The 25511-nt window shown below is 48.8% G+C and overlaps 8 protein-coding genes across 8 annotated transcripts; 5 read left to right on the forward strand and 3 right to left on the reverse strand.

The window, feature by feature from the left end:
• Nucleotides 1-908: 908 nt before the first annotated feature.
• Nucleotides 909-1737, forward strand: N7489_005479 (aminoacyl transferase sphA; the record flags this gene model as incomplete). The annotated part of the gene is made up of 3 exons (XM_056711231.1): nt 909-1184; nt 1224-1527; nt 1577-1737. The coding sequence occupies 3 exons, from the start codon at nt 909-911 to the stop codon at nt 1735-1737; spliced, it is 741 nt and encodes a 246-aa protein (XP_056569652.1).
• A 923-nt stretch (nt 1738-2660) lies between these two features.
• N7489_005480 (MFS-type transporter sphD) lies at nt 2661-4444 on the forward strand (the record flags this gene model as incomplete). The annotated part of the gene is made up of 2 exons (XM_056711232.1): nt 2661-2933; nt 2993-4444. 2 exons carry the CDS (start codon nt 2661-2663, stop codon nt 4442-4444), a joined length of 1725 nt encoding a protein of 574 aa, XP_056569653.1.
• A 2909-nt stretch (nt 4445-7353) lies between these two features.
• Nucleotides 7354-10663, forward strand: N7489_005481 (cation-translocating P-type ATPase; the record flags this gene model as incomplete). The annotated part of the gene is made up of 3 exons (XM_056711233.1): nt 7354-7599; nt 7675-7940; nt 8017-10663. 3 exons carry the CDS (start codon nt 7354-7356, stop codon nt 10661-10663), a joined length of 3159 nt encoding a protein of 1052 aa, XP_056569654.1.
• Nucleotides 10664-11676: 1013 nt separating this feature from the next.
• N7489_005482 (J domain-containing protein) lies at nt 11677-14075 on the reverse strand (the record flags this gene model as incomplete). Its single annotated transcript, XM_056711234.1, has 6 exons — nt 11677-11825; nt 11893-12831; nt 12888-13545; nt 13619-13845; nt 13906-13990; nt 14046-14075. 6 exons carry the CDS (start codon nt 14073-14075, stop codon nt 11677-11679), a joined length of 2088 nt encoding a protein of 695 aa, XP_056569655.1.
• A 1112-nt stretch (nt 14076-15187) lies between these two features.
• N7489_005483 (uncharacterized protein) lies at nt 15188-15642 on the reverse strand (the record flags this gene model as incomplete). Its single annotated transcript, XM_056711235.1, has 2 exons — nt 15188-15215; nt 15272-15642. The coding sequence occupies 2 exons, from the start codon at nt 15640-15642 to the stop codon at nt 15188-15190; spliced, it is 399 nt and encodes a 132-aa protein (XP_056569656.1).
• A 1048-nt stretch (nt 15643-16690) lies between these two features.
• N7489_005484 (uncharacterized protein) lies at nt 16691-17603 on the reverse strand (the record flags this gene model as incomplete). The annotated part of the gene is made up of 2 exons (XM_056711236.1): nt 16691-17222; nt 17287-17603. The coding sequence occupies 2 exons, from the start codon at nt 17601-17603 to the stop codon at nt 16691-16693; spliced, it is 849 nt and encodes a 282-aa protein (XP_056569657.1).
• Nucleotides 17604-20022: 2419 nt separating this feature from the next.
• On the forward strand, nt 20023-20493 carry N7489_005485 (uncharacterized protein; the record flags this gene model as incomplete). Its single annotated transcript, XM_056711237.1, has 1 exon — nt 20023-20493. One exon carries the CDS (start codon nt 20023-20025, stop codon nt 20491-20493), a length of 471 nt encoding a protein of 156 aa, XP_056569658.1.
• A 2174-nt stretch (nt 20494-22667) lies between these two features.
• On the forward strand, nt 22668-24482 carry N7489_005486 (sugar porter family MFS transporter; the record flags this gene model as incomplete). Its single annotated transcript, XM_056711238.1, has 4 exons — nt 22668-23135; nt 23203-23654; nt 23713-24154; nt 24210-24482. The coding sequence occupies 4 exons, from the start codon at nt 22668-22670 to the stop codon at nt 24480-24482; spliced, it is 1635 nt and encodes a 544-aa protein (XP_056569659.1).
• Between the last annotated feature and the right edge of the window lie 1029 nt (nt 24483-25511).

Below are 25511 nucleotides of genomic sequence, written 5' to 3' on the forward strand. Positions count from 1 at the left end.
TTTGAAAGGTCAGTCATATTTCCAGCCATGGTCATATTCCAACAATATCAACGACAACAGCCAGTGGCCAGCAAGTCCTAATGGAATGAAAACTACTGTATTCCGTACACGATACATCCCCTCCAGCTGACCTACAACCCCAACCCGACCCCATTAGAAAAAACACAAGAAGACCCGAGAATTGCCTCACACCAGATCTAGATCTCACACCAGGTCATACAGTAGTACAATACATGCACGACGTGACACAGATGCACCCAGCATCAACCTAGAAAAGAAAGACAGCCGCGGCAAAGGTCTAAAAGGGCTAAGAGTGCGCAGATCAAATCAGATCAGATCAGATCAGAGATCGTAGTAAGTGCGTGTGTCGTCTTGCCTGTTCAGACAGGGGTTGTGGACTGTGCGTGGGGGTGGGTTGTCTGTGAGACATGAGGACATGCGCTTTGTTGGAGTTGGGGGTGTTTGTGTACCCTGCCGTATACATGTACTTTTGTGGATGTACTGGGGTCTATGTAGATGTAGACGTAGATACATCTATCAATCTACCGTTGCATATACCTGGAGATGTGGTGTGATATAGGACAGGGAATGACATAGGACATTGCATATAAAATACTACCAGGTTGAATGTTGTATCATGGTATGCTTTAAGAGCACTCCTTTTATATTGTCTTAGCTGCATTCTTACTATGGCTTTACCTATGTCTTTCGTGATCCGCGTAACTAGATATTATCGTCTAACTTGTAGTTTACTACGGTATGTAGCAAACAAAAAGAGTGGTATCCACTGAGATATGTCTGTAGAATAAAATAGAGCCTATCAATGAAATAACCACTACGTATTCCGAGAAATATGGGATAATAAGTCAACTTCAGGATGTAAACAGACGGACCTAATAAACTCCACCATGTCGGTGGTCACTTTGCTATCAGACTGGATTAAAAGCCAGAAGATCAAGGGCCCTCAAACAAAGGATGCCTCCACATTCTATCGCAATTTGGAAGAAGCCCCCGATCTACGCCGTGCCCATCATTCCATATTCTCAAACCACAAGTCCGCCTGGAAGCTCCGCACCTCCATTGACTTCTGCTCCAATGATAAGCTGTCACTTGGTACAGCCGGTGAGATTCGTCGCACATTCCTTGACGAGCTGGCCGCAAACCCCAACTTGCGATGTACTCAGGTGGCTCGCGCCTGATGGACGGCAACTACGACTATCGAGGATGTTGAGGCTGAGATTGCGGCGTTCTACGGCGCTAAGACGGCGCTGATTGTTGGGAGTGGATACGAGGCAAACACCACCATACATGGTGCGGTTCCAAGACCAGGAGATGCGATTGTATACGATGAGTTAGTGCATGCTAGCACACACGATAGCATGATGCATTCATTGGCGCAGTGCCGTATTCAATTCCGACACAACGATGTGGATGCTCTCCGGGATGCCATTTCCAGTATTTTAGACTCACAGCCTATGATTGCCAACGGTTCTCGCTCCGTTCTTATTCCAGTCGAGAGTGTGTACAGTATGGATGGTGACATCTGCCGCTGCTGGAGATGCTTGAGGTGGCCAAGGAGATGTGCCCTCTCGGCAATGCGTGTTCATTGCCGATGAGGTTCATGTCACTGGTATCCTAGGTCCTAAGGGAGCAGGGTTGGTTAGCCAGTTGGGTGTTGAGAAGGACATTGCTATGCGCCTGCACACCTGCGGAGTGCCTATAAGCACTTGGCGCTAGAGACCTGACTCGTGTTCCTTGCGCATATTGCCGTCGGCCATTTCTAATATCACTTATTCGCATACTATTCAGCAACACTAGCTCACGCAGACAAGCTATATGTATGAGAGGCTTTAATAGCACTCCTTTATCTTGTCTTACCTGACTTCTTAGTATCTTAGTATTGCTTTACTTACGTCTTGCTTGTCTCGCTTAACTAGGTGTTATCGTCTTACTTGTAGTCTACTCTCACGGTAAGTGTGTGGCAAACAAAAAGAGAGATAGGATATCGTCTCGTAACATGAATATACCCACTAGTTAAGCTATGGCTGTAGAATAAGTCAATGTCGGAAGGTAAGCAGCTCAGCCTTATGGAGTATAAAGCCATACAATAAAGGAAATAAGAATCCCCAACAATGGCAGGGTATAGTCTGGGCAAGCCGAAAAGTAACCCAAGGGTATTTATAGTGCGCTACATACCTACGTAGGTAGTTGAATGCGTACCTAGGTAAAGGCTGCAGTAACCAGTGCCTAGAATGTGGATCATCTGGGCCGTCCCGACGTGTGGGAGCCACATAATGAAGCTAATATTTCCTTCCAATCCTTCTAGTACGTACTAGTTCTATGTATCCAATCGGTGACCTCAGGATTGTGGGTGTTAGGGATGCTTATGTCCACAAGTGCGGCCCCCCGGTCCCGTCCCGGTCTCAGCTCCCAATCTCGCGTATGAACAAAGAAAGTAAAGAAAGTCCAGTCCAGAACCTCTATGTAGGCACCAGCCGGAAGAACTAATACCCCGACAAATGGAAATCCGGATTCTATCGTCCAATGTTGTCTCTATAGGTACTTTTGTCCCCCCATTACCTTGTACTCAATCAACCTCTCAAATCTCCTGTATCTCCCCTTGGGCACTTGCGCCATAGTCAATCTGCTTAGGAAGCACTATGATCCATTCCGAGGCCACCTCTGGCCTAATTACCGAGACCTCTGCTACTCCAGATAGACCGAGATTGGAAGAAAACTTGGAAGTCGATGGCGTGGAGAAAGTGACTAAGACCAGGGATACACACTCCCCAACAGAGCAACATGAGCAACATGATGCTGAATCAACGACCAAAAAGCCAAAGTCACTTTCCTTCAAGCTCGCGTTCATAGGGCTCGCAGCGAGTCTTTTCGTGTTCCAGTTGGACGCGACATGCCTGAGCATTGCCCTTCCAGTGAGCCATTGTGTCTATTCCCATCCGCGTACTACCCAAATACTCATCCCTATTACTAGACCATTGCGGGTGAACTAGAGGCCTCGAGTCTAGAGTCATTCTGGGCAAATCTGGCCTATACTCTTTGTGGTCTAGTAATGCAACCAGTTTGGGCCAGCATCTCCAACGAGTTCGGTCGCAAACCCCCTCTTTATATATCCATTGGATTGTTCTTCATCGGTTCCATCGTTTTTGCTACGGCGCAAAATATGGGCACCATAATTGTTGGGCGAGTCCTCCAGGGTCTCGGTGGTGGCGGAATCGACGTGCTGGTGCAGGTGAGCCTCGCAGATATGACAACACTAGAGGAACGCTCGACATATCTAGGCTTAATGGCCATTCCGTCGGCCGTGGGTAACATCATGGGTCCTACTGTCGGGGCGCTATTTTCCACGTATGCCTCCTGGAGGTGGATCGGATGGATCAACCTCCCTTGGCTCGGAATTGGGACACCTTTGGTTATCATCTTTCTCAAACTTCGGCCTATTCCCCTCGATTCAACGCTCGTTGGAAATTTAAAGCGCCTCGACTGGATTGGAATGGCGCTTCTTATCATCGGAATCTCGATTTTAGTTATTCCGATGAGTTGGGCGGGCTCCTTATATCCATGGCCCTCCTGGCAGACTCTCCTTCCAATGTTCTTGGGGGTGGCGGCGCTCGTCGCTTTTGGCTTCTACGAGGGAAAGCCTACAGATCCTATCGTTCCTCATCGTATTTTCCACTCGAAGACAGGAAACGTGACTTTACTAGGAGGCTTCCTCCACGGCGCGGTGTTAGTCTCCCTCTTACAATACTTGCCCTTACTCTACCAAGCTGTAGAGCTCCAAAGCGCAATATTATCCGCCGTATACCTATTGCCTACCTCGATTATCAGCGTCCTAGTGGCCGCCATCTCAATGATGCTAGTACCATTCTTCGGAGGTTATGTGTGGCTTTTACGACTTTCCTGGGTCATCCTTACGCTAGGATCCGGCTTGCTAGCCCTCTACGAAGTAGGCTCTTCAGAATCTATGTGTTACGGGCTCCCTATTCTCTGGGGTCAGGGAGTTGCGCTATTACGCCTTAACATTCTTCCGATGCAAGCGAGCGTTAAGAATGTTGATGACACAGGCTTAGCTATTGGGCAGTTTCTAACTATTCGCATGTTTGGTGGTCTTGTCGGCCTTACTATCTCTTCGTCAATTTTCAACAATGTCTTCTCCAGGGCTGTCACTGATACTACACTTCAGCTGACGGGAGCCTTGGCACCTCTGAAAGATGCTTCCAATGCTGTGAGCTTCATTGGCTCTTTCGGATCACTACATGTTCCTATATCAACGCTGGCCCAGGTATTAGGTGTCTATCTGGAGTGCTTCCACACGATATTCTATGTGATGACAGGCCTGAGTGCACTGGGTTTGGTGAGTTCAATCTTCCTGGATGAGATAAACCTGAAGGGCCAGGGACTTGGGAACCAGCGCTTTGAGGACTAGTCCGAGTTGAATTGTTCAATTCTATAATATAAATTCTTATGTATCTATACCATGTCTGTTTAATGTATCTATCAAGTCAATAAATTTCCAAAACATTCCGATATATCTCCTCATATTCGTAGAACGATTGTAGTCCCGAGTCTACGCCAATGTGCCCTATGATTGCTATGGGATCACACAGAAAGTCTGGACACGAACGTTGAAGCATGAACGCAACCTGTCTTCCCCATGTTTCCTCCGTCCATTGTCATTCTTTTAGGATATTGCTATCACCATTGATTGTTGTGCCTTGAAAGCGCTTATCTCATCAAGGACAAATGGTAAGAGATAGCTGAAGTGTTCTGGGGAGTCTACCTTACACCTACCAGCTATATGGGAGATTTGTTCAAGGTTGGCTCTACATGCATGACTCGGTCTGGTGGTGATCTGAAAGCGCGGCTATGCCTTAAATTTGGAAATAGCGTCGCAGGTTTACAGCCGTCCACATGTTGCTCGATTGCTTTGTCAGACTTGTAGATGGAAGAGGATACCTTGGATTCAGAGTTGGCAGTAAGTAGTAGGGGTTAGGCAGGGCTCTCAAGCTAAAAGGGGACCATGGAAACAAGATGTTCACTATTTTTCCATTGGATGTGGATAGCCTCAAGTGTATCGCCTTAGGATGTTTCTTGTGATAATAGCCATCCATGGATGAGTCCAGGAATATTAGTCTACATGTCGGTGATCGAAGGGGAGGGATAGTAGGCTTAGGCTTAGGCTTTGGGTTTATCGCTACAATGTCAATTCCACACAGGTCTATCATCGCAGACGCTCGGATGTTTGATATTGAGATTCTTTCCTATGCCGAATGCAGTCCCTTACACTACGGAGTACACATCCATTGATCTTGCCCTTATGCACTATATCCCACCGGTAAGGATGATTAAAATCCGAGGCCATATCCTACATAAAACGACGCGATATCCTACGTATGTGCGGGGGATGTATAAGGAAAGCGAGGATAGACAAGAAAAGCCTTGAGGAACAGAAATCAAAGCAACACCACTACAAGAGATAATCTTGGAAAGTAGACTAGTCTGTCATTCTTAACGCGCCTTAACCATGGTTCTAATGCCTATTTTGACACTATACATTTCTTTTCACCTTAACCCGGCGAAATACACTCCCTTTAGTCGACTAGAAAGCTTCATCTCCATCTATCATCGGGCAGGGAGGGGTAGATATACAGGTGCGTTATCGTGCATTCATGTTCAATCTCGCGTGTTGACTGTTGGCGCAGCGATCACTGTCATGACCGCAATGTACAGGCAATATCCCTGGGGTATCTGCTCACGAGTTCTCACCGGTTTTCCCTCTTCCAGAATTGTTACGATCAATTTCAAGACCAGGGTACATTTTTCTCGCCTCCTCCGCTTACTGGGAAATCTCTCCGAGGAAGAGACAATTGAGGGGGCGGTTTATACGCGGTTGGGGAGGCCGCGCCTTCACTATCCATGCATCCATGCATACCCCAGGAGCAACGATAGGCCACAACCTCCGAAATATTGACTTTGAACCAGATCGTACATATTGAATCGGGAATGACCAAGGTAATGCTCGTTAGAGTTGTTGTGTCCTAGTCGCCACCGCCCATTTCGAATTTCTGCATATGACTTCGTATTGGAATTGCCACGACTCGCAGGAGTGTCGATCTCTCAGGGAAGAAAGAGAATCCAAACTAATATTATTGAGACATTGAATTGGCATGTTTTAGAAAAAGGAACAAGATTATTGATTATGGAGTACTTAGAGACATATCGCATCATGATTGCACAATTGGCCCATAGTGATCTAACCCCTTTCAGGGGAAGTCTCTCTTGGCACTCATTTTTGGAATACGAGAGCGATGGTGTATGATATCACATTGCATGCGAACAGACCCCAGCCACATACAACTTTTATGATCAGCCCTATATCGATCTGCTTCCTGTGTTGATGCCCATAACCGGAGAACTCTATATACACATTAGTCTTGGATAATTTAGTCTTCCATGATGAAAGCTGGAATTCGTGACGGCTTTTTCCTGTCAAAATTGACCCGCCGTCTTAATTGTAGGATTTGTGCGGAGCCTCGGTTGACCCTAGTAAATTCGGCCAAATAGGTCGGATATCGAAGTCCTTAATGGTAGAGGAGATAAAGACCGACAACGGATTATTGTGCCCCGGCTTTTTCCTCCTGCCAAGGGGATTTGGCGCTAACTCTTGGCGCCAAGGGTTGATCCTGTTCGCAGAGATTTTGCCACTTCCATGAAGAGTCCATTAATGCCATCTAATCGGCAATTAGATCAATTAGATTAATGGATTATCAAATTTTTAATTGGGGAGAAAGACTGCACTCTGATGGAGAAAGCCTGTACGGAGTAAACGTGGGCAGGAAGGGAATATTCCGCAACCGCAACATCCTGGATCTTGGCAACTTTGCCTTGTCAGATCTTGGCAATTCCGCGCTTGCAGATACGATCCTGTATGCAGTAATTGCTGGCATTCTAGACCCCATTAATTCCGCTTGGAGGGGCCCCCACTACAGTGGGATGCCTATTAGACACGAGGCGGACGGTTAATTTCTTGGCGCCAAGACCATCACCCCTTCTCTTCCAATGAATCGTGCAACGTGCGTCGCTACTCCGGGGATCAAACTTTAGACGTCAAAGGCCAAGGCTCTTGGGACATCTCCACACACTATTTTTCTCACGCGAGCAGACTCTGATCTGAGCACTCGCTTGGAAACTAAAGTACCACGTCCCTCCCCACTCTGAGAGCTACACCTAACACTTCTGTCCAACTATCCGGTGATTGACCCCAAACAAAGGAGTCAGACGGGCAAACAGCTCGGTAGTCATCACCGATATCTACTCACCCGAGAGTAATCTCCAATGCCAGACGAGAAGCACGACGTCCCCCCCATCGCTGGGTCGGGCGCCAGCCCACTGAGCCAGCCAGCTCACACCCTCCCTTATGAAGCCGTCATCAAGGAACTCGGCACTGCGCTGGACGAAGGTCTATCCCCCGAGGAGGCCAGTCGTCGCCTGCAGGAATATGGACCCAACAAACTGGATGAAGGCGAAGGCGTTTCGGTGATCAAGATCCTCGTGCGCCAGGTTGCCAACGCAATGATGCTAGTAAGACCCCTTCTATCTGGTTTTCGTTGATATCGCGAAAGTCTCTCAGGCTCAATCTAATACAGTGGGTGATAGGTGTTGATTCTGGCCATGGCGGTCAGCTTCGGAATTCGGTCGTGGATTGAGGGCGGAGTCATCTGCGCTGTCATTGTCTTGAATATCGTCGTTGGATTCTTCCAGGAATACGCCGCCGAGAAAACTATGGAGTCATTGCATTCGCTCTCGTCCCCGACCGGAACTGTCTCGAGAGGTGGACAGACATTCTCCGTGCCGTCGTCGGACATCGTTCCCGGTGACATGATCGAGCTTAGGACGGGAGATACCGTCCCAGCGGATATTCGGTGAGTTTCCTATCATATTGCAACTGCGATTTCGAAGCCACTTAAGGCAGTTGGACAATTTGCTAACGCATATCAGCCTGGTTGAAGCAGTCAACTTCGAAACCGACGAGGCTCTCCTAACTGGCGAGTCTCTTCCCGTCCAGAAGGAATGCGACTCGACGTTCAAAGAGGATACTGGCCCCGGAGACCGCCTTAACATCGCCTACAGTTCTAGTACCGTCACTCGTGGTCGTGCCCGAGGTGTCGTCGCTAGTACAGGCATGTTCACTGAAATCGGATCTATTGCCCTCGCACTACGGGCCAGCGGCAACAAGCGTCGTCAGGTTAAGCGTGGTCCCAACGGCGAAACCAAGAAGCGTTGGTACGTTCAAGCCTGGAGTCTTACCTCGGTGGACGTCGTCGGTCGATTCCTCGGTGTCAATATCGGAACGCCCTTGCAGAGGAAGCTGTCAAAGCTGGCCTGTCTACTATTCGGAATTGCCGTCGTGTTTGCCATTGTCTGTATGGCTGCAAACGAATTCAGCAGCAACAACGAAGTCATCATGTACGCTGTTGCAACCGGTATCAGTATGATTCCGGCGTGCCTTGTCGTCGTTCTTACTATCACTATGGCGGTGGGTACTAAACGTATGGTCGAGCGGAACGTAATTGTTCGCAAATTGGACTCGCTGGAGGCGCTCGGTGCCGTCACAGATATTTGTTCCGATAAGACCGGTACATTGACTCAGGGTAAAATGGTTGTCCAAAAGGCATGGATCCCATCTCGAGGAACGTACTCCGTCGGCCCATCTAACGAGCCTTTCAATCCTACCGTTGGAGATGTGAGCTTCAGCGCTGTTCCTCCTTCGGAATTTGATCATGAGAAGCCAGGTATGGCGGAGGACGCAGAAGGCATGGTCTCAGGAAACCGCCAGCTCGAAGACTTCCTGGACGTTGCCTCGATGGCCAATCTGTCTCACGTGTATAAGTCCGAAGAAGGCGAATGGAACGCACGGGGTGAACCCACAGAAATTGCTATCCATGTCTTTGCATCGAGATTCAATTGGAACCGGGACCGCTGGATCAAGAAGGGTGACGGTACAGTGTGGCACCAAAAAGCTGAATTCCCATTCGACTCGACTGTTAAGAAGATGTCTGTGATTTTCAACAAAATCACACCAGAGGAGGACCGGACAATGGTGTTCACCAAGGGTGCGGTCGAGCGCATCGCAGACTCGTGTACCTCTATTATCTGGGACCAAGATTCCTCTACCCCCGTGCCAATGACCGACCACCACCGCGAAAAGATCATCGAGAACATGGAGGAGCTCGCCAAACTCGGACTTCGTGTTCTGGCTCTAGCTCATCGCCCGTACACTGCCCAGACACAACTGCTCGAAGATGCTGACCTGAACCGTGAAGACGTGGAGAAAGATCTGTGCTTCCTGGGACTTATCGGCTTGTATGATCCTCCGCGCCCCGAGACAGCTGGCTCAATCCAAGCCTGCTACCAGGCTGGTATCGTCGTCCACATGGTCACTGGTGATCACCCTGGCACTGCCAAAGCAATTGCTCAGCAAGTGGGAATCCTTCCTGCCGATTTCAACGCAGTGGCAGCTGATGTCGCGGACGCTATGGTTATGACTGCTAGTCAATTCGATAAACTCACCGATGAAGAGGTGGATGCGCTTCCGACTCTGCCTTTGGTCATTGCACGCTGCGCCCCCCAGACTAAGGTTCGTATGATTGACGCTCTTCACCGCCGTGGCCGCTTTGCAGCTATGACTGGAGACGGAGTGAATGATTCTCCTTCGCTTAAGCACGCCGATGTTGGTATCGCTATGGGACAGGCTGGTTCAGACGTAGCTAAGGACGCATCCGATATTATCCTTACGGACGACAACTTCGCCTCGATCCTGAATGCCGTCGAAGAAGGTCGTCGTATCTTTGATAATATCCAAAAATTCGTGCTTCACCTCTTGTCAGAGAACATCGCTCAGGCCTGCACCTTGCTCATCGGATTAGCTTTCAAAGACGCTGATAATCAATCGGTCTTCCCTCTGTCACCGGTCGAAATTCTCTGGATCATTATGATTACATCTGGTATGCCCGACATGGGTCTCGGAATGGAGGTGGCTGCCCCTGATATCATGAACCGTCCTCCCCAGAGTAAGCAAGGAATCTTCACCTGGGAAGTTATCGTCGACATCCTGGTGTATGGTGTCTGGACCGCAGCGCTCTGTCTGACAGCATTTTCCATCCGCATGTGGGGATTCGGCGACGGTAACCTAGCCCGCGGCTGCAACAAGGAGTGGTCCGAAGAGATCAAAGACTGCGAACTGGTCTTCCGAGCACGTGCCACGACATTCGTGTGCCTGACATGGTTCGCGCTGTTCCTGGCCTGGGAGATGGTCAATCTGCGCCGCTCGTTCTTCCGCATGCAACCCAAGTCCAAGAAATACTTCACCCAGTGGATGTACGACGTCTGGCGCAACAAGTTCCTGTTCTGGTCCGTCATGGCCGGATGGATCACCATGTTCCCTATCCTCTACATCCCCGTTTTGAACGACGTCGTCTTCAAACACAAGCCCATCACCTGGGAATGGGGTATCGTGGCTGTCGAGGCGGTTCTGTTCTTCATGGGTGTCGAAGCCTGGAAATGGGCTAAGCGAGTTTTCTTCCGTCGCAGGGCGAGAAAGAACCCGCAGTTGACCCCCTTGGAACAGATCTCGGAGCAGCCCTAACAGATGCTTTCCTTGGCCCGACATCAACCGGGGCTGGGGAACAAACCGCCACACTGTCTTAGCACGCACGTATCATGGGAAAACACTTACTGGAAAACGGAACATCATTATATGGAAATTATGGATATGTGGGGGAGGAGGGATATCTGCAAGAGGAGGGAAATCTGGAGGAGGAATTTGCAATGGATTGTGGGCAGTTTGGGCTCGGGGAGTGCACTGCCCCCAGGGGTTGCTTTCTCACGCGCCAAACATGTACTTAGTTCGACTGAGCTCCATTGCTGGGTCTTTACTAAGAATAAAAACAAGTATGAGGGGAAACTTGCAGTGGATAAACCGTAGAGATGATTTAACATAAGGGGATGCGTAGCCTAAGAAGAGAGGGGACTTGAATTGGTGACATGTAAGGGCTGGCATGTCAGATTATCAGGGTTGACATTTTGAGGTCTTTTTGGTGGCCAATCGACCGCATGCCAATCACCACCATTTTCGGCCAGCTGGTCAGAATCAACTAATTAGACACTTAGACCTACTTTTCTGGCCAATGCTAGCCTACTCGGTGGTCAGGTGTGCGTTATTTAAATCCTCGTCAAAGATAGGGGTTGCATACGGTTGCATACTCCGTAAGGGGCCGACTATTTTGCAGATGGGGCCACAGGTGAAAAGATTGGCTAAAAAAGAGTAATACATTATTCAATCCAGACTCTATTTTAAACCGAACTGAGGATAACCCAGTTGAGGAATCACTGTATCGCGATAATAGTGGAGAGGACCTAGGCTTACACTAGCTCACTGCCCAGAAGAGCAATGAGTTCGTAGACAGCGAATTCAAGTTACATCGCCATACCTAAGTCACTCCATAGCCGATGAATAAGAGAATTTGACAAAACCCCAGAACGCCTTATGGGAACAGTAGGCCTGAGCCCAGGGCAAGGGCAAGGCCAAAGTCCATTGTCACACATACACACCACACAAGCTGTGAGTACAATCAATCAATCAATGCATGAGAAAGGGAATCAATCCTCGTCTTCCGTCTCTGTGTTGGTGTCACTGGTATCGCCTGCGTCGCCTTCGGTATCGCTCTCGCTGGAGTCGTCGGAATCCCTAGGCTTCTTCTTAGGTGCTTGACCTGTTTTCATCGCCTGCATTTGGCCGGCGATTGAATCTAAGAGAGAGAGTTAGTAAAAACACGAAACAAGTGGTTTAGTGGGTATTAGCTGAGGTGGACCTACCCTCGTCTGGCTCGCTGATGTCGTCTTCCTCTTCAACAGCGGCTGCCTTGGCAGGGTCGTCAATGTGCAGAGTAATTTGAGCCGTGTTGTCTAGACCCATGTAGCTGTCACAGATCATGTGGAGGATGAAGGTGAAGTCGCCGACCTGCGGGGGAGCCTGGAACTGCATCTTAAGGGTCTGAACGTTGAAGGTGGGCTTGCCGGACTCGTCGAAGATCGGCTTGTCGAATGTTGTAAAAGTAAACGGCGGCACGGCCATCTTGCCCTGTTTAGCGTCTGCTAGGAATATGTTCCAGCGCGGGGAGTGGTCGCGCGCCAGGTACGGTGCGTGGGCCAGAGGTGGCTGGATGGTTTCAATCTTCGCTTCAACCTTCTTGCCGTCGACCATCTTAGTAGCGCGGTTCTTGGCTGGCTTGCGACCCATCAGAGCTTCCAGGTCGTCTTCGTCGGGGTCGATGTCCTCTAGGTCGAGCGGGTTCACTGGTGGCACAGATGTGCTGCCTGGCGGGATGAAGCGAGCTTTGACTACCAGCTGTACCAGACTGCTGGGTGTGATCACCTTTTCTCCCATAACCTTAAAGAAGATGCGCTCGGGTTGGAGCATGGGGAGTTGCTTGGCAACAGACACGGCGTCGGTGTATTGCTTCTCAGAGAGAAGGCCAGCACCGACAGTAAGTTTGCGTCGTTGAGCCTCTGGCAGTTCCATGTACCTTTGAACGGTGAAGTGCTCCTTTGAATCCTCGCCCTCTACGGACTTGACAATGGCATCGGTGAAGTTGGGAAGTTGCAGCAGTGGTGATGAGGCCGGGGGCACAGCCTGAATGAGGTTCTGAGACGTTTTGAAAGCACCGACGATCGGCCCAAGGTTACCAAATGCGAGCGAAATAGCAGTGAAAGCTTCAGTAAGAGCAAGGGCGACAGGAGCCGCTTCATATTTCTCTGCGGAGGTTCAGTTAGCGGTATGTTTCAGAAGGTCATTAAGGAATTTTTCTTACCAGCATCCAGAGAGGCATCACTAAGGTCAATTCGGCCAAGATAAGCCCACAGCAAAGCCAAAGCCTTCCGACGAGAGGAGCTATCCAACTGCTTCAGCGCCTCACGGTCTTTAGCCGTAAGGAACGAGTTATCATCTGCCAGCACCCGCTTCTCGAGCTTGGCCAGGCCAGACTCCGCCCGAGCACCCTTGAGCATATCATTGAATTCCTCGCCAGACGACAGAGCGCTGATGATTCCACCTTCGGTAATATCGTCCTTGTACTCACGGAAAATGTTTCCGGCACTGGCAACAAGAACCCGCTCCTTTGTGTAGCGCTGAGATCCGTACCACCACTTGCCGACGATATAGGGCAACAGAACACCCAAAAGAGCACCGTACACCATTAAGACGTATTTTCCATTGCCTTCCATAACAATGAACTTGGGAAGGGCAATACCGATGCTAAAGCTCTGCTTGCCGTCGGGGTGGCCAAATTGGAGGTAGTTGTTTCGCACCTCCTCATCAGTGAGAGCTTTATAGGCCTTGGTAAGCTCCACAAAGCGCTCGTTGAGCATCTCAACAGTCTCATTCTTAGCAGGATCGGGGCGGATTTTATCGGGGTGGTAGATCAAAGACATGCGCTTGTAGTGTCTGGAGATGGCTTTCTCATCCGCGCTCTGTTTTCCAAGTTAGTCGGTTTGAGATCCTCTGAGCGTGTTGGGCAAGCACGCGCCGAGATGTATAACTCACCCTCGAGACGCCTAAAATATCATAAGGGTCGTATGCCTTCACCACTGTTCTGGCAGTGACGACAATTAAGTAGACCATCCATGCCATTACGGCATATCCGACGACGACCGTGATAATGCGCTTGATTCGGCGCTCTTTGCGCAGGCGCTTGCGCTTCTGCGCGTCGATAAGGTCCGCATGTTCAGGTTTGAAGTCGGATTTGATGCGGGGAGCGGTATTCTCAAGCTCTGTAACATAAAGCGGTTAGGGCTTAGGGACACATATGGTATAGCCTTGCCAAAACTCACCTTTGCTAGGTCGTAGGAGATTATAGGTGAGAGGGAGAGTGACCAGGCCGGTCAAGGTGAGGATGAAGAAGGGGAAGAATTGTCCCTGAAAGCCCAAGTTAGCATTACTGTGTCTTCATCGGTTCATGTCCCATCCTTACCTGCTCATCATAGGTGTAGTCTGACGACATCCTGCGGCGGGTTCAGGGTACAGACAGCGGTGGCCGCTGGCCGCGGAATTTAAAGATCGTGTTGCACAGGGCTGTTGACAATAGCCACTTTGGACAGTCAAGAGAATGCGTTTGAATTGTGCAAAGAAAATAAGAGCCTACTTAGAGCCCAAAACGCTGGCTCACAAGAAACAAAGGAGTGAGGTAGGGTGAATCAATATCGCACTTCCTGACCTGGTGATGACCGTGTCCTCAAGCAGGGTCCACCTACCGCCTTCCCGAAGTGGGACTCAATACGTGGCAGTTTCCTTTGAGCATTTTAGGCGGTGAAAGGACAAATTTGAGGTCCGCAGCTGGGCAAGCATCTACACCTGTAGTATACTGTACATTATTGTTCCATCTTACGATTTATGATAACTTTCTATGGCTTTTTGAAGATCACAGTATGTCTGTGTTCATAAATTTTGGTGAATGAGCTCAAGGCTGCAATAAACTGACTAAATACACTCCAAAGGAGCTACAGTCATGATCAAAATATCCAATCGACCCCACATGCCGCAGCCTTATTCATTTCCTTTCAGTTTAGGTTTATTGACAGAACAGATCCATCGCACACAATTCTCCCCTCATAACAAAGACAACAGAAACTTCCCCAGTCCGCCCAGAAAAGGAGTTCAAGCATCAACAACTCGAAGTCGGACGCAAACTCAACCAATCCAGACAAAGCATGGATACGAAGTATCAGCCAGAAAATGCCTATGACTCATTTTGTCATGTGTGCGATAGAATCAATGGACCAGAAATTCACACGGCAGGGTCAAAAGGGACCAATCCAATACCTCGTGGGAGATATCTTCATTGCTGCAAGTCGGGGACCCGGTATAATCCGTGTGATCTGGCGTTCTTGCCACTTCGGTGTGGTGTGGGCGCATTTGCAGTGAGCGACAGAAGACGCAGGGCGTCGCGTTGTCGGTTTAGGTTCGATGGTGTTTTGTTGTGTTTTATCTGTCGAATGCGGATTTCATAAACATCGCAAATTCGTAAAATCGTTTTGTGTTTGATTCTTTTTGGTGACTGAAAAAAGTGGCGAAACAATCCATCCGGGTAGGTTTCCAGACGGGAACTTCAGACATTCAATCTCCAAGGGCATGGCCACTCGTTCTGTAGAGATGTCAGGATTGGTGTTTTCCGTGAATCAGGAATCGACTGATACTCACGAGTCGATGTAGTCGAGTCCACCGAAGTACTCAAGCATCCGGAAACAGAGACTCACATCGTCGCCCGGCTCTCCGCCGAACAGACGACACTGTGCTTCTTCCAGTCCACCTGATTCCAGCCGCGAGGGGCGCTCACGGGTCTGCCAGGCTGTATACCCATTGTGCCATGATGGGGCGAGGGTGACCGCCGGAGATCCACGTGAAATGCATGCGTCAGGAGAGTTGTCGGCAGACACAAGTGCGCAAAATCTGTTCTGAGGTGTCCGAGGGGTTGATTGGATTGCCACGGGCAAGGCCGGTTGTTCGAGAACAGTGTGAGGTGCGCGATTGCTTGAACGACGAGTGCGGCGTCTGTTATGCCTCTGGCCCATTCTTGGTAGTCGAAGAGAGATTCAAAGAAATAAAGAACTTTTGATATAGAGGGGGAGCGACCATCACCTCCTGGAAAGGATGAGATGAGGTACTGAGAGAAATAAAAAGCCGGAATGCAGTATGCAGCAGTCTTATATAGAACCTTGGAAGCTGCCAAGTGAGTCACGTAAAGGAGAAAAATGGAAGACCCACTTTCTCGGTGGGACCATCCCGAAGCAGATCTTGTGTGATCACCTTACGGCTTTAATGCTTCCCAATTGGTTTGGATCATATTTTCTCATACATTTTTACCATCGCGTCATTCGACCTCGGGAGGACCTCGAGAGTGAGTAATCATTAAACTTTAGGCTACTTTTTAAAATGAGGTGATTCGCTTTAGAAATGAGCCTCATAACTAGGTATGAGCCATAAGGTCAGGAGATTGCAAAATCGAAGCAAAAAAATACGAAACAAAAAAAAAATTGAAAATGAAACAATGACTCCATATTGCCATGTCATGAGATGGAAAAATTAACAAAGGGCCGATGCCGGATTTCCTCAATAGTGCCGTGCGGACCGGACGGCGATCACATCAGGCAACAAAGAGCTTCCCGACTTTCCCCTAAACTACCCTAAACCGCCCTAGTTCACCCTAAATCACCCTATGACTGCACCCCATTCGAGTCATGCAGGGTCCCGGAGGCCTCGTCAGTCTCCGGGCTGTTTAGGCAATTTCTTGGGTACCTGGGTAGCAAGGGATATTTGAATTTTTTACACCTTGCATCTAACACACGTGTGCAACGTGTTCAACGTGGAGAAAATTTTAGATGCCTCCAAGCCCTCCTATTCCGTAGGCAATAAAGAACTGAGTCAATTTAGGGGGAAACCCTTTTTTCTCGGAATTCGGGATGAAAGAAATTCACTATTGACCCAGATTATTTAACTAGTTAACCTCATAATTAACGGAGTGCCTGATCTGTGAGGACACTAAATATAGCCTTGAAGACTGAAACTTCTTTATACTCCTTTGTCCCCTGAGACAAAGCGAGCAAACAGAACAAACACATATTAAACAAATGCAAACATCTTAATTTCTAGACTCTCCCTTGCAGCAAAGTCACTATATTCCGGGTCAACAAATGCACTATGCGGTACTGTGAAGCCTCCCTCGTCCACTTTGGAGCTATCGAACTGTGTAAAAATGAGAGGTTCGTTGGGTTGTTGAGCGCTGAGATAACACCATCTCTGACTAGGACTAAACGCATACCGCCCGACTTCATTCCACCCATTTGGCAGTATCACACAAGTGGGGATACTCTCAGCTTGGATATTAACAGAGCTCCAGTCACAAACCGTGAGGGGATCTCTCTGGATGGGTTTCAACGGCCGCCAGACGTTGATAATCAACACTCGGCCAGTGAGGAGACGCTTGCGCTCCCGCGTGTCTGAAAAAACCGTCTCCAGATTGTGCAGTGCGCCACGGATCGTGAAATCCGAGTGCACACTGTGCGCCGGGGCGCGGTTTCTAGCGAGCAAGGCTCCATCTTCTGCGAGGCATCGAACCCGATGTGCGAATGTGACTGTCCTGGTAGCGCCGGTTCTGGGGCATTATTTAGCTTCTCGAACCATGAGACGGACATATTTATTCTAGGTTTGGTACTGACATATTGCGAACTAATGATTCCGTCTCCGGGATGATCGTCTCCTTAACATACTCTTCGTCCGAGGCTCTGGCGAGTCCGGGCATCTCATGCAACAGGTATACGAAACCGTTCTTGTCGAGTGTGTAGGATGATTCCTGTCCCCGGATATCCCGCACCTGCACATTATGCTTCTCGGGCAGTACCTGCATTTTCTTGTGCTTATTTTCCTGTTTACCCTTGGTAAACTCGATTTGGGCGCTGTTGTCGACATTCAGGCGTTTCCCGAAACAAAGGTCTGTTTTGATGTGTCTGGCTATATATTCGGTATGTTCTCCCATATTGAACAGGGAATATGGATATCAGAAGCGAGTATTGAGTATGTAGGTCTGAAAGTAGCACTAGTTAATCGGGGTTTAGAGTTGAGAGATGCAAACTTATAAGTAGCTGCATGGTGGCGAGGTAACGATTCAAGACAGGCCCGGGAGATCCGACTAACGCGTATAAACTGGTGATATATGGAGATCAACGGTGTGTACTATGTATAGGGCCCTTGTTAGGAGGGGCTTTATGCTCGCTCCCAAAGTCTATCGGCGCTCCGTGGAGGTATGAACACGAGTACGATCCACGAACCCGAGGTTGCGATGCCAGTTTTTGGTTTGTAAACGGTGCGGGACCTTTGAATTACTGTATCGGGTTAGTTTGTCCTTTTGGGTTTAGCGCCCCAATACGCTGTCACGTAACCTACCTTCAATGCCGCCGACATGAAAGACCCGTCTTCGCTGCTCCTCCTCCTTTCTCTCGCTTTTCTATCATTCTGCCTCTCTATCTTACACTCATCGCCGCCCCCTTTCTTTTACTCTAGCCCCCACCGACTACTACACATTTGCTTTCAGCCCGACGCACTGCCCGTTTCATTTTAAAGGAGATGCCGCTTAATCCGACATCTAGCTTACAATGCCTATCACCCAGAAGCCTAACCACTAGGATAATACAGCATCCTATTCTTTCGTGTCGCTGATCATACTCCTTCCTAGGGCAGTGACTAAGCACTATGCTACGAAAATATCTAAGTCTTCCTCTACTAGTACGCCTTTTCGTCTCTGATTCCGCGGGCCGTGTAGATTTTCCACGCACAAAAGTGGGTTCACTACGGGGCGGGATCGACAGTTCTCGAGTCCAGGTAAAAGCTTTAGAAAACGAGTTGCTAGTGGTCCAGCTAGCAAAGAGAGAGGCTCATAACCTCGTAGACATACGTTACAGACGATCATCAATAGAGAAAGCACTGTATGTATCGGGGTGGACCGACCAAGGAAGAAGAGGGAGAAAGGAGGAGCAAACTAGTTATGGTTTTCTATCTACATGTGATGCCTTAGACACACAGGCATCCGACATCTTGAGCTTATCTTGTGGGCCCTCTTCGCCAATCACGGCTATCGGTAATCTTTGTCTTTGGGAGTATGTTCTGTGAGATTGTCAACTTACATATAAAATACGAAAGACACACTCATTCCAACTGGCATCCAAGTATGGTCTGAAACAAAGATTTGCGATTTGATCAAAGTCTTCAAGATTAAACATCACAAGCCGCTTGCCACGCGCCTTATATTTTGGTCATCAATTTCCTGAATGAACTCCTGCCTACTAACAGCGTCCTCAAAATCACAAAGAACACTATGGTCTCCTACAGCAATTGCCTCATAAACACGAGCAATATTCCTATTGATCGGGCTCATCTGGGCAAAAATCCCTTCCTTGGGCGTAATGTCTTCCACGTTGTCGGTGTCGAAGTTGTGAAGCCCAAAGCTGGTTGTACCAACAATCCCAATAAAGGCCCTTGGACCTGTTATCCCGGTCTCTCCCTCCTCACCATAGATGGCCATACGAGACCGGGTGTTCCTTTAAATGGCGCTCCGCCTCGAATCGCGGCTGAAAGTACTGGACCTGACTTGAGCGTACCTTGAATAATGATATGATCTGGAGTTGTCTTGTCGTTTTCTTTGACAACGGAGCCATCTGCCTTAACAATTTTAACAACTGGCCGTTGGTTCAAAACAAGAGATTGAAAGCCTGAGAAATCTCCAAGGGCTGCGAAAAATTAGTATATGCAACTCAGGTCAAGTGCTTCGAAATTGCAAACTTCTGCAAACTTCCTAGGTCTTACCTTCCCGTTAATCCTGATCTCGCCAAGCATGACAGATGCAAATTGAGATTCAGAGCTTGACGCCAGTATATCCATATATTTGATAAAGCCTTCTAGGCTACCACTATTGACCAAACGCGGCAATGACAATAAGTCAATCAGGGACATGATAAAGAATGGCTTAAATAAAACGTCTCGAGGGCGTGTAGAGTCCGAAATCTTGATCGACGTCCAGTTTCTATAATAGAAGAGAGGACTTCTATACTTATAATTATCTATCTTATTGCCTGTCTTACCTACCTAGGTAGGTACGCACCAATCAGATCACATAATACAGAAATGTCCGCCCCGCCTGAGCCGCATCTACGCATTACAAAACCTAAAAATGCGGGCAACCTTCCTTGGAAGCTCTGGAGATCCTCACCACTTTAGACACTAGAAACCCCTTTACTTTCGAAATATTTACTCTCCGACGATCTCAAGATTTCAACAGGGTTTGACTGGAGGAGAAATGCACGTGATGTGTGTGATAAATTTATGATAGGTTTATAAATTGACCCTTCAAAGTTACGTCTCTATTTATCTGTTCAAATCTACCTCCCAAATCTTCATTCAAAATGGCTTTCTTATCTACCGACAATCAGGCGGCCATAAACAGAACCAGAGATGCCTGCAACACCCGCAATCGCGGTATCTTCTGGCATATTCCCGAGGAAGCCCCGGCCTGTGCGTCCATGCCCGCCGGGAACATGACCAAAGTGATGGAAGAGTGCTGCAATGGCGCGCCGGTCACCCAGTATGCGGACGGCTGTGGCATCTACTGTCTCGCCAATGGGCAAGACCCCTACAAGCTTGGGGACTGCATCCATAACCAGAACGCCTACGGACTATACGGCTTCTGCACTCTTGGTTCTTTAAATTCGACCACTACGGGCTCTAAGTCCACGTCCTCGGGCACCGCTACTAGCACGGCCTCGCCTGCTGCCTCGACTTCCCCAAACGCTGCCATTACGAACCAGCCAATCTCCAAGTCTGGCCTCGGACTGATTGCCCTTCTTTTCGGTTCAGCTTTTATGGCTGTCATTTGAGTGACACCATCCACAGATAGCTTGATGTTTTGGTCCAGGGAGGATTTTGGGTATCTTAGTAATATTCTCCTTATTGGAGTGGATGAGCGACCGAGTTTGGTTACTTTAGACATGACAACTTCGTTATGTAAACCTACGACGGGAAGTTGCAAGAGCCTCTCAATCAAGGCGCAACGGATTCGCACTTAGTACTAGCAAATGGGACGTATTTTTGTCGGAAACCGAGGCTTACCTACGCGCTATGTACTACGTGGGGTACGTCCTCCGCAGCCCTAATTTTTCACAGGCCTAAACCAAACTCCTGATCCACATTGTCTCTATCTTCATTTCTGGTTTCCATAGCTAAAATATCAAAGAGCTGGCAGATAACTAACCTATACTTAGGTTGATTTCCTCCAATGTAGGTACGTACTTCAAGCGAGTGACCTACCCTAAACAAACACATGAAGAATGCGATACTTTGGGAATATTGAATTGCATTCTAAAACGTAGGTTTCAGTATTCCCAGTGGATTATGACACCTGGGGGAAATTGGACAGACCAATATATGTAGTGTGGAGAGGTTTTGCGTTCGAATGTCTCAGTTGGAACGGTTTTGCGTATTTGTGTATTTTATGGGGATGGGGCTCTAGAACCCGAAATTTCTACGGATTACTGCGTTGTACAACATACAACATAGACCCATTATCTCGGATTAGGAAACCGGGGAGGCAAACATTCCAAGGTTTATGTATTGCACTTCCCACGTGTCCGGCCTGTATGGAGCCAAGGCTGCTGGCAGAACTTCGGAGCAGGTTAAGCCACACAAATCGCCTTGTTCGATGCCCAGAGAAAAATAGGACCATTGCACCACTCACGCTTAACTATGTCTGGTATTGTCAAAGCACAAGCTCGAAATTGTGGCGTCAATTACATATTTCCGAATGCCTTGGCAGTTGTCCAGAACGAGCGAATACAGTCTCACCGAAATACTAATTCAGACTAAGGTGGATGGTATCCTCCACACCCGATATGCAGGAACCGGCCGACTCGGCGCGGATACGGAGTACGGAGTACATGTCTAGATACAACGGAGAGATATGGGGTTGAGTTCAAAGTGTCTCCACACTGGGGAAGGTGTCAACCAACCGAGACCTGTCTATGTACATTGTAGACTGGAATGTACGCAGTTCCGGAATGTGAAGATGCCATTTGGTTGAAATCCTAAGAGGCTAAGAGGCCCGTGAACGGAAGCCTGAGTACGGAGTAAGTCTCAACTAATCCCGAGGTTCTACGAATGGTTCTTACAAATCCTGACCAATGACCTTGGCATCTGCGGAGACCCCAGATCAACTATTTGCGGAGATTCACGAAGTTCCAAGGTTGCTGTGTTTTGAGTGGTCCGTGGTGTCACCATGGGCCGGGGGCGGGGAATTAGTGGGGATTTGACGGAAATTCTCAAGATGGATAGCTGGATTTTAATTCGCTGGTGGTTAATACAAGTAATGTAACCATCGTAAGCCACATGTCAAACCATACATTGTACAACTTAGGCTCGAGAGAAGCCCTAGATACACCTTGACCTAGGTGCATGGACATATTAGGCACCTCAACATCACCCATGACACCGGGAAAAGTCAGTCAATCTTCCGTCAGAGACTCTCACATCTGCCGACACCATCTTCATTTGCGAGAACCAAAAAGGTTTCGCCAAGATGGAGTCTCAGGATGGGCTCATGGCACTTCGGTACTTCAGTGATGGGAAAGTCTAATCGCATGCCCAGAACTAGGTGCCCGGCAAAATCTTCAAGGACATAATACCGGCATATCCGAAAGTGGCGGCCCGGATCACCAATAAGCGACTTCAAGGGCTATACGCAGTGTGTCTGTACCCGAGGCCAGAGGTCATAATGCGGAGTATAGAGTATTCTACTCCGTGCCGAAGCACTTAGCGTGGCCTTCGGAGATTTCGATTCTTTTCTGGTAGACTCAATACGGAGTCACGCCATGGTAATGCTAGTAACCCTGTTTTCTATCTGTTACCCCATTCTCTAACTATATGTACATATGTAGCTAGTGACATGACCCGTCTGGTTTCCTGGGCTCCGGGAGTCCTATAAAACCCCTTGCCCTCCCCCGTTCACGAGCTTTCTCTGTGTGTCTGTCTGTGCCTTGGCTCTCATAACACTGCAATCATGTCCGAACGTCGCTCTTCTGCTGTTGAGCCATCCTTTGATGCCGGCCGCATCGAGGCACCGGTTACTTGGAAAGCCTACCTGATCTGTGCATTTGCCTCGTTCGGTGGTATCTTTTTCGGCTATGACTCTAGTTACATTAACGGCGTTAGCGGTTCGAGCATGTTCATTCAAATGGTGGAAGGCCCTGAAGCTACTGCTCTAACTAGTTCCAATTCTTCTCTCGTCGTGTCTATTCTGTCTGCCGGTACTTTCTTTGGCGCCCTGATTGGAGGTGATATGGCGGAGTGGATTGGCCGAAAGTGGACTGTCATTTTCGGCTGTATGATCTATATGGTTGGTGTGGTCATTCAGATGTGTACTGGCCTCGGCGACGATGCTCTAGGCTTGATCGTTGCCGGTCGTTTGGTTGCCGGATTCGGCGTCGGATTCGAGTCTGCCATTGTCATTCTCTACATGAGTGAAATTGTACGTTCCAAAATCATTTCCAGCTCTCGGTAGAGATCAACCTGACCCGTGCCCCTCCTTGTTTTAGTGCCCCAAGAAAATCCGTGGAGCCCTCGTCGCTGGATACCAGTTCTGCATTACCATTGGTATGTTGACTGCGTCCTGCGTAGTCTACGCCACCGAGAACCGGTCGGACACTGGAGCATACCGTATTCCTATCGCCATCCAGTTTGCCTGGGCTCTGGTCCTAGCCATCGGCCTGTTTTTCCTTCCTGAATCGCCACGTTACTATGTCAAGAAGGGTCGCATTGATGATGCGGCCAATTCCCTCGCCCGGCTTCGTGGCCAGCCGCGCGACTCGGCGTTCATCGACGCCGAACTGACGGAGATTGTGGCCAACGAGCAATACGAGCGCTCGATCATCCCTACCAGCGGCTGGGTCTCCAGCTGGTACAGCTGCTTCACGGGTGGCCTTCGGGATCAGAAGTCGAACTTGCGCCGCACCATTCTGGGTACCTCTCTACAGATGATGCAACAGTGGTAAGTTCTCCAGAGCCTGATCAATGTGATGACAGACTCGGTATCTGACTTTCTCCAGGACCGGTGTCAATTTTATCTTCTACTACTCCACCCCGTTCTTGCAGTCGACTGGTGCGATCGACAACGTCTTCCTCATTTCGCTGATTTTCACCCTAATCAATGTCGGGTCCACTCCCATCTCCTTCTACACCGTTGAGAGGTTCGGCCGTCGCACGATTCTTATATACGGTGCATTTGGTATGATGGTCTGCCAGTTCCTCGTCGGCATCATCGGTGTCACCGTCGGCTTTAACCACACACACCCTCTCCCTGATGGCACATCCGTGGCAAACAACATTCCTGCCGTCAATGCCCAGATTGCGTTCATCGCCATCTTCATCTCCTTCTTCGCTTCCACCTGGGGTCCTGGAGCCTGGATCGTCATTGGCGAGATCTTCCCTCTTCCCATCCGTTCTCGTGGTGTTGCATTATCGACTGCTTCGAACTGGCTCTGGAATACCGTACGTTTCCGCTCTCCTTCCCCAATTCGTCTGTTCTAACCTCGCTCGCGTATAGATCATTGCCGTCATCACCCCCTATATGGTTAACAAAGACCAGGGCGACCTTAAATCGTCCGTCTTCTTCATCTGGGGTGGCCTTTGCACTGCGGCGTTCGTCTATTCCTACTACATCATTCCGGAGACCAAGGGCCTGTCCCTGGAACAGGTCGACAAGATGATGGAAGAGACGACCCCGCGTACCTCGGCCAAGTGGAAGCCCACTGTCACTTTTGCCGAGACAATGGGTACTGGCGAGAAGGGCTTGGTCGTCCACGAGGAGGGTGTTTAGATTGCTGTCCGGTCCGGTCCTTGGGAGTGAGTTGGGCTTGCTACGTAGACCTTGTATCCCGTTAGCCCGGTCACCTCCACTTTATCGGAAGCTGTTGTAAAGAATGAGAGGAGAAGTTCCGAGTTGTCCCACCTTGTCCAACACCCACATATGCCATGTTTGTTGTGTATGGGTCAATAGGAGAAACGTAGCCGAAGGATACATCTGTATCAACACAGCCTTGGCTATCGAAGTCTCGTACAACTGATCTTCAACCAAGGCTCGCATATATACAGACTGTATTCTATCAGGATCTAGATCTCGAACATTTCTTTTCCATAAAAGATTCACGATTCACTGGGCTGGTCCCTTGAACAACAAAGTGTACTCCGTTTTGTTTTGACCTCTTCGCCAGTCGCAGTTCTGGAGCCCCGTCCTATTTACAAGAAAGGGCAATGACCGTATACGCGGCTAGTAAGGTCGAAGTGAGCAGGCGATGTGGGACTGGCTAGCTCGCAAAGACCCGTCTTTTAAAAGCAAATTCAGGTGAGAACATCCTGGTGTTTAGTTTGTGAGTTGATGGATGAGTACATAGGTATTTCTAAGTTTGTTGCAGTCATTCCCTCCTTGTTTGGAAGAACCCTTGATGTCCAAAATCAGAACTACCCATCCTCATCCGGGATCCCAATCATTGTCTATAACAATGATCCGAAAAAGACGGGAGAGATTAACGATAACTTCCTACCATGTTAGTAGATCTGAAAACCCGAGGGAAAAGGTGTTCTAACAAGAGATATAGTCTTTTTCGTCGATGTCGAGGATGTTGCGCGGCTGCACATTGCTGCTCTGCTGCACCTTAAGGTTGCTAATGAACGCTTGATCGCGTTTGCTGGCCCGTTTAATCGCAATGACCTAATAAAGTCTTTTCAGCATCACTTCCCGGATCAGCAGTTTCCTGAAGAATTCCCAAAATTGACGCAGAATGAAAGCAGAATTTTGCCCGCAAAACGAGTACAAGACCTGCTAAAGCATATGTGGGGAAAGGGGTTC

The sequence above is a fragment of the Penicillium chrysogenum genome, assembly GCF_028827035.1.
Source record: "Penicillium chrysogenum strain IBT 35668 chromosome Unknown utg000002l_segment0_segment0, whole genome shotgun sequence".
Classification (NCBI taxonomy): domain Eukaryota; kingdom Fungi; phylum Ascomycota; class Eurotiomycetes; order Eurotiales; family Aspergillaceae; genus Penicillium; species Penicillium chrysogenum.